Here is a 7,392-nt window from a genome sequence, read left to right on the forward strand (position 1 = left end):
CAATTGGTTCCCTCGGTACTAGCTTCTACGGATATCCTACGAATCGACAGATATGTTACAGGCTTTTGTTGTGTCACTGTGTGTAACGCATGTCAAATGATTTCTCTGGATTCTACCCCCTAGATTCACCCTAGGTTGTCGGACGCTAAAACGGTCACTTCCCGTCTCTTGTCCGACCCCTGTGATTCTGCCAAGGGGGTTGGTCTATCCAGAAAATGGCGCATGTTCGGGATTTGAAAAGCATGACACATTTGGGGCCGTGTTTTCCGTAATGTCTTCACGTGCCCACGATTCATGCAAAACCCTATTATCCATGAATGCGTGTCGAATCCGTTGCAGTATGTACTAGTACTTTAACAAGGCATGAGGCCATTTGCACAGCATTTGAAATGTGTTTTTAAATACATGGAAAATAGTCTAGAGTGAGTAAGAGCGTCCTGCAGATTCAGCAGTTCCTATAACTAGTTAAGATTCAGCGAGATGTAATCAACTAGTTAGGTGTTGTATGAACCATCGGCACTAGGAAAACTTCGATGCCACTTTCACTTACAATACGAAGTATCCACTCTTAACAGTTTCGACGCCCCGGCCGCCGGGCAACAGCAGACATTCGAAGACGCACCCAACAACTTAGCTCTGTCAATCATTTCCTATATCGAAATTGAATATTTCAGGGCAATGGAAATAACCAGTGTTATATCCATAACATGACTTGCGCTTTATTGGGCTATCCGGAGAAAATTACCGAGTTCGTGATGATTGGAAGATCCAAGCCACCGAATTTACAGCAGTTGAATCATAGATCAACCAACTCTTGAGAATTCATAGAACGGCCAGAATAGAACCATTTACCTGATGATCGTACGAAATGATTCAGTCGTAACAACCGTGATACTACGTTCCCAGCACCCGAGCAAACTGATGTCTAAATCGCATACCTGTGCGTGAAATAATAATTCAAATGGCATTTGAAGGACGGCGTGTGGGATGCCAAGAAGACTCCACAATCTGACCTTCCCAGTGATTGGGTGAGGCTTCGCGTAAAGAGATTCACAATTCAAATCACACGGTCTTGACACACTACGCGCAATTACTGCGGGGGTCGGGCAACCGATATTCATGTCCTATAAACGCGATTAGAATTTGGGAAGAAGGATAACCGCACAGCCCCCCAGTCCGCATCCCGCTCCTACGCTCAAGCTTGGGAGCTCTATGAATCTCAGGTAGGGGGATGAAAGTGAACAACTTAAGGTAGCGCTCCACAGTATCATCAGGGGTGCGGACGAAGAACTGGAAAATAATTAGCTCTAGACGAAACAGAAGCTTCATGGAACGAGTAAACTAACCTGGTAAAGCTCGAAAGTGGTAGTCATGCTCTTGTCGAGCCAAATTGCATTACCAGCGGACTTTCCGAACTTCTCTCCAGACGAGGCTGTCAAGAGAGGCGTTGTAAAGCCAATGGGTCGGTCCAGTTCCGAGTCCAAAGGATTACGTTTTTGCTCATCGGCAGTGTTACGGCTAATTGACTTGACGGCATCCATACCGAACAGGATGTTTCCATACTGATCAGATCCACCCACTTGCACTTGAGTACCCTTCTGGAACAGGTTCCACCAGTCCCAGCCTTGGAGAAGAGGGTAGGAGAACTCAGCAAAAGACATGCCATCGCCCTGGTTCATCCGATTCTTGACACTGAATATAATTGTTAGTTCAACTGAACAGCCAAATTGCATTGATAAGACTCACGTGTCTCGGCCAAGCATAGGTCCCAGCCTAGTGAAGGCGCCCAGATCGCGCAGGACCTCAATGAAAGGCATTGAATTCCACCAAGTGTTATTGTTGACCAACGCTCGTCTCCAGATAGCCTGTTTCTGATAACCGTGTCTCCTGCCGTACTGCTCAATGCTAGTGCCCAGCTTCTTCAATTGCATGTGCATGCTAGCCATGTTTGCCTTGCGAATCGAGGTATGAACTTTTTCGCGGCCCTTTAGTCGACCTGTGGGGTCACCAACTCGAGATGTAGCGCCACCCAACTATTTTGTGTCAGTCAGCCATTTCAAGAGACTCTCAGGCCCAAAGAAACTCACCAAAAAGGTGACAGGCAAGCCCCAAACATATCCCCAAGCCAGGACCATAAACGGCAACATATGTCCCACGTGCATAGATGGCGCCGTAGGGTCAATTCCGACGTAGATACCGACCCTCTTCTCGGTGAACACCTGATGAAGCAAATCGCGTTCTCTGGAAAGATCAGAAATGGACAATTAGTACTTGTTTCCCAATTAACTCATGCAGAAGAGGACCCCGAATAAATTCCAGCTCACAACATACCCAACAACATCATGAATCAACCCGCGTTCTTCCAGATGAGCCGCGAAGCTCTTCCTCTTGCCCTCGTTAATCTCCTCCGCATGCCGAGCCCACTCATCTTTGCCATCCTGAACGCGCTTCAGCCATTGTTGCGTGATTAGCCTCTTCTGCTGCGGTGTACACTGGGATTGTTGAAAAAACAGAGCCGGGCGACGGGTCTCGCAACGGAGCGGATTTGTTTGCGATGCTGCGGCGAAGCTACGTGCTCCGCATGACGCGGTTCGAGGTAGGGGCGCGTTGCGACAAGTCGCGCGAACAAGAGGCGTTGACCGAGGTCGCATGGGACCGATTGATGTGAAATGGGTAAGGAGGGAGGGCGTTCCAGTGGAAAATTGGAGGAATGAGTCGCGGAGACCAAAAATGGCCGGCGATCAGGCCAGCTCCGAGATTGTCGCGATAAGCGGATCATCGTTAATCCATGGGATAGTTTAAGTGCGAGGCTAGCATAGAATGTCTACGGAACTGTACTTGATCAGAGCTATCTTGTAAACTTGAAATATCTCTCCGATAGCTTTATAGTTTATTAATTTATTGATACAAATTCCATGCTGACTGCCGTCATTTTCTCATTCTGCAACTTGCAATAACCGCAGGACCAAGAGAATTCCCAGTGGGTCCATGTTTTCAGATCCCGAAGCTCCGCTCCGCCGAAGTAACAACGAAAAGCAAAAGCTCCGGAGTAACTTACGTTTTGATGTTCCGCACAGGTTAGTCCAATTGCGCTATATTTGGAGAATAAAGAACTAATTTAAAGTTTTCAAAACCCGAACGCCGAGAAGAAAAGGCGAATGGTTCCAGCGGTGACAGGTTAATATCTATTTTCAACACAGAGTAGATAAAAACATCCAACTGGGGAAGAGTGGACATGACGGGCGTGTAATTTGATTGGAATAGATTTTACATATTAAAATTGCCATATCATTTAGTACTAAATAACATAGAGGCTCTTCTAGATCACCTTCTCTCCTTTTTCTAACAATGTATCATTGTCATAACGCCATACTCCTGACGTCATGAGCCTAGGATAAGCCATGGATGGTTATGGTCAGGATGAACCGGGATTGATCAGCATTGAAATGTGTCCGAGAACGGTCTCTCATCTGCCCGAGAACAGCCTAGACCACCTGTACTCCCTATCTTCGACGTAATAATCGGTAGATCGCCTACGTCAATTCGCGGGCATTTATAGAAGACCTCATATGCCCCTCCGAGTCCCACCTCAACTCATCGCAACTGCCAATTTCTCTACACATCCTCTCTCTCTCCAAAATCCAACCAAATTACAATTGAATTGTCGTACAAAACAATGGTCCCCTCAACCATGAAGCAATGGGTAGTCGAGAACAAGGACAATGGCTTCGACGGCCTTGCCTTCAAGGACGCGCCCCTCCCAACTATCGGTGAATCAGAGGTGCTGGTCAAGCTTCAGGCTGCCTCGCTCAACTACCGAGACTTAATCATTCCCTTGGTAAGAATACCAGCACGATAGAGCAACCCAGTTTGACAGTTAACTAATTGCACCACACCACAACACAGGGTAAATATCCCTTCCCTTCTGGTTTCCCTGTGGTCCCGGGCTCCGACGGCGCTGGCGAGGTCATTGAGGTCGGCTCCAAGGTCACCGAGTTCAAGAAGGGCGACAAAGTTGCGACGCTCTTCAACCAGGGTCACCAATATGGCCCGATCGATATTCCCGCGACACAGACCGGACTAGGCGGCGTAATCGACGGCACCATTCGCGAATACGGCGCTTTCGCCGAGAAGGGTCTTGTCAAGGCTGCGAAGAACCTCTCACCAGTTGAGAATAGTACTCTGACATGCGCGGCTCTGACAAGCTGGAATGCGCTGTACGACCTAAGGCCGTTGAAGCCTGGCCAGGTCGTTCTAGTCCAGGGAACTGGCGGTGTGAGCATCTTCGCTCTTCAGGTAAGTGATTGCTTCGCCCATGGTAGCTAACGGCCAGTTATCAAAGAGCAGCTTGGCTAATCAATATCCGTGAGGGTTAGTTTGCCAAAGCTGCGGGTGCGATCGTGATCGCCACGACCTCATCCGACGAGAAAGCTAAGAAACTCAAGCAACTGGGTGCGGATCACATAATCAACTATAGGACCGACCCGAACTGGGGCGAGACTGCTCGCGCGTTGACCCCGGATGGTGCCGGCGTGGACCACATCATCGAAGTCGGTGGAAGTGGCACCCTGAAGCAAAGCTTCAAGGCCATCAAATTCGAGGGAGTGATCAGTGTGATTGGATTCTTGGGTGGTGTCAGTCCTGCTGATCAGCCTAGCGTTCTAGATACTCTGAGCAACATCTGCACGGTTCGCGGTGTTTATGTTGGGAGCAAGGCGCTGATGCGGGATATGATTCGCGCGATCGAAGCCAATGATATTCACCCTGTTGTGGACCATAAGGTCTTTTCTCTGGCTGAAACCCGGGATGCGTATGAACACATGGTAAGTGAAGTGAACTGTTCCCTCCTGGGTGTAAAAGGATATCTGTACTAACTGGGAAATAGTGGGCTCAAAAGCACTTTGGCAAGGTGGCTGTCAGGATTCACTAGAAATCAAGTAGGAAGTGCAAAAGGAATACTCAGCTACAAAAGCAATGCTACAGATACTCCATCTCCGTGCATGGAACAAAGAAGATCGAACATCGTAAGGTAGATAGTAGATAGGATGCAGTGTAGCGCACAGAAGCCGAAGAGTCAAAGACGTTGAGGAAGGTTCCCCGCTGCTTCCCTCAGCACATCACAAGATCCCCGGGCCCTCTCCCTCTTCATCTTTTGTCATTCGTCCAAAGTTCACAGCTATCGGGTCCGGCCTGGTCGATTTCTCAACTCGACGCTCGCTAATCGGCTAGCTACAGCTTAATCTAATCCCTGCACCCGAGAGAGCTGGGAGCTTACCCCTCCCATCCGATCATGCATGAGCAAATTGACAGAAATACCTCCAATCTCCCCATAATCGGACCTGGCGATTCTACGAAACATCAGAGCCCGCACTTTGCTCGCCCGGTCCAGATGGTTCTTTTCGCCCGTGTGACGTGCTACCCTCCACTGGGTCAAGTAACCAGCATTCCCAGAGTCCAAAAGAAGTTGCGGTCGGAGAAGGACCATGGCGATACGGTGAGTACTAATCAGCTGTCTTGGGTACAATAATACAATAAACAAAGATCGAGTATTAAAGGCTGGACTAGGTGCGCTTCACCGTCACCATCGAATCAAGCACATCTCTACCAGATCAACCCTGGGAAGCTCAAATCTGGCATAACATCTCCGATCCAGACTGGACGGCGCTGCCACTGCACGAAACCAAACAGTCAGCCGCGCCTTTGCTTAGTGGAAACGCCACAGAATATAGGTATTATCGCCACATATTCGCAGGACAGATTCAACTCCCTTCAGTCGGTGGGCATGCACAATTCACGGTGCGCTTTCGCACAAGCCCCGAAACCGATTGGCAATGGGTAAACCCTCATCATTCGGTCGGTGATGGGGAAATCGTATACACTGCCCGCGAATCCGGAATCAAGAAAGCGCTATCACCTTATTTCCCCTCTCAGGTTCGGAAAGAAGAGCTCGCAAAATATATCACCAACCTTTCGCAAGATATCCAAGTCGAGTCACGGACCAGCGAGGCCCCCGGTTCTCTACTATGGTCAATATCAGGAAATGTGTCTGCAGCAGCAAATGGAGCATCCGGAATCAGTACTCTTCTTCTCGGTACCCCTTCTTCAATAATGAGGAACTTTTCCTTGGTGCGGGTTTGGAGTCCGTGGCTGGGGCCACGACATGGTAGAGACTGGTTTGATTTGACGGAAGATGCGATACTATGCTCTTTCCTGCGCAAAGATGGTCTGAATCTCGTTTTGCTAGCCATTTCAGGTATCAACGATGTCTTGACGGTTTTTCAGTCTGGCGATAATGGCGAGGTCGTGATCAAGGCCAGGAACGATAACACGAAATCCGCCCAATTCAATGTCTTGGCTGCTGTTGCGGAAGACTTTGAAGTCGCTATGTCTGCTTTAATCTATGAGTCGCGGAAGGTGGTCAAGCCATTCTCAGACTCTTCAATGGATGATTGGGAAGAGACGTCTCCGATATCTCCTCTCGATGATGATATTGTCTTTGTTGAGAAAGACCCGAAAATACAATGGCTGGCTGAGTGGTTTGATGACTTGACATTTTGTACTTGGAATAGCCTGGGGCAGGATCTAACGGAGGAAAAACTTCTCCAATCCTTGGAATCTTTGAAGTCTCACGGCATCAGCATCTCGAATCTGATTATCGACGACAACTGGCAGAGTCTCGACAACGAAGGCGAGTCCCAATTCAGAAGACGGTGGCAGCGGTTCGAGGCAAACGAAAAAGCCTTCCCAGGAGGTCTTAAACGAACCGTTGACGAAATCCGCCAGAAAAACCCTAATATTCAGCATGTGGCAGTTTGGCATGCCTTGTTCGGGTATTGGGGTGGAATCAGTCCTGATGGCGACCTCGCTCGAAAGTACAAGACCAAGGAAGTACAAGTCAAAGATCCCAGCTCCAATGGCCCAATTGCACAAAATATTCCCGAGGGCAAGATTCTTGCCATAGATCCCGATGATATCCAGCGATTCTACGAGGAATTCTATAGTTACCTCAACACCGTCGGAGTTGATTCGGTCAAAACGGACGCCCAATTCTTCCTCGACCTCCTCGAGAACTACGGCATCTGGGCGTTGGAAGACTTCATATGTGCACCTGGCTACCTGTTTAGAAGAAGTTACGCGCTTCAACATCAACCTGCTGTGGGGTTGTCGGCGGTGTTCCTCGAGCAGATGCCGGGATATATTTTAGCGGTTGTAGCAGCAGTCGTGGGTCTTACACAGAACTACCCGCCAGCCCGGTGGAGACATAGGGCTGATCAATCGGCACAGTTAAATTGTTACCCCGGATTTTCGCGCAGGAGTTCTAGCGAAGTATTTTCTGAATTCCAGCGGCCACCAGCTCTTTCCGTCCTAGCTCATTCCGCTTCTTACTTCTAG

At 48.9% G+C, this 7,392-nt stretch overlaps 3 protein-coding genes across 3 annotated transcripts; 2 read left to right on the forward strand and 1 right to left on the reverse strand.

Annotated features, from left to right (window-relative positions):
* Nucleotides 1-1,194: 1,194 nt before the first annotated feature.
* On the reverse strand, nucleotides 1,195-2,651 carry N7455_001705 (Tyrosine--tRNA ligase; the record flags this gene model as incomplete). The annotated part of the gene is made up of 5 exons (XM_065604088.1): nucleotides 1,195-1,290; nucleotides 1,347-1,692; nucleotides 1,747-2,033; nucleotides 2,088-2,241; nucleotides 2,332-2,651. Coding segments are annotated over 5 exons (1,203 nt in total), but the record flags the coding sequence as incomplete, so codon positions are not given.
* Nucleotides 2,652-3,676: 1,025 nt separating this feature from the next.
* N7455_001706 (zinc-dependent alcohol dehydrogenase family protein) lies at nucleotides 3,677-4,930 on the forward strand (the record flags this gene model as incomplete). The annotated part of the gene is made up of 4 exons (XM_065604089.1): nucleotides 3,677-3,838; nucleotides 3,907-4,296; nucleotides 4,377-4,823; nucleotides 4,886-4,930. 4 exons carry the CDS (start codon nucleotides 3,677-3,679, stop codon nucleotides 4,928-4,930), a joined length of 1,044 nt encoding a protein of 347 aa, XP_065462580.1.
* Nucleotides 4,931-5,290: 360 nt separating this feature from the next.
* On the forward strand, nucleotides 5,291-7,392 carry N7455_001707 (Aldolase-type TIM barrel; the record flags this gene model as incomplete). The annotated part of the gene is made up of 2 exons (XM_065604090.1): nucleotides 5,291-5,494; nucleotides 5,566-7,392. The coding sequence occupies 2 exons, from the start codon at nucleotides 5,291-5,293 to the stop codon at nucleotides 7,390-7,392; spliced, it is 2,031 nt and encodes a 676-aa protein (XP_065462581.1).

Source organism: Penicillium solitum, assembly GCF_028829755.1.
Source record: "Penicillium solitum strain IBT 25940 chromosome Unknown utg000001l_segment0_segment0, whole genome shotgun sequence".
Classification (NCBI taxonomy): domain Eukaryota; kingdom Fungi; phylum Ascomycota; class Eurotiomycetes; order Eurotiales; family Aspergillaceae; genus Penicillium; species Penicillium solitum.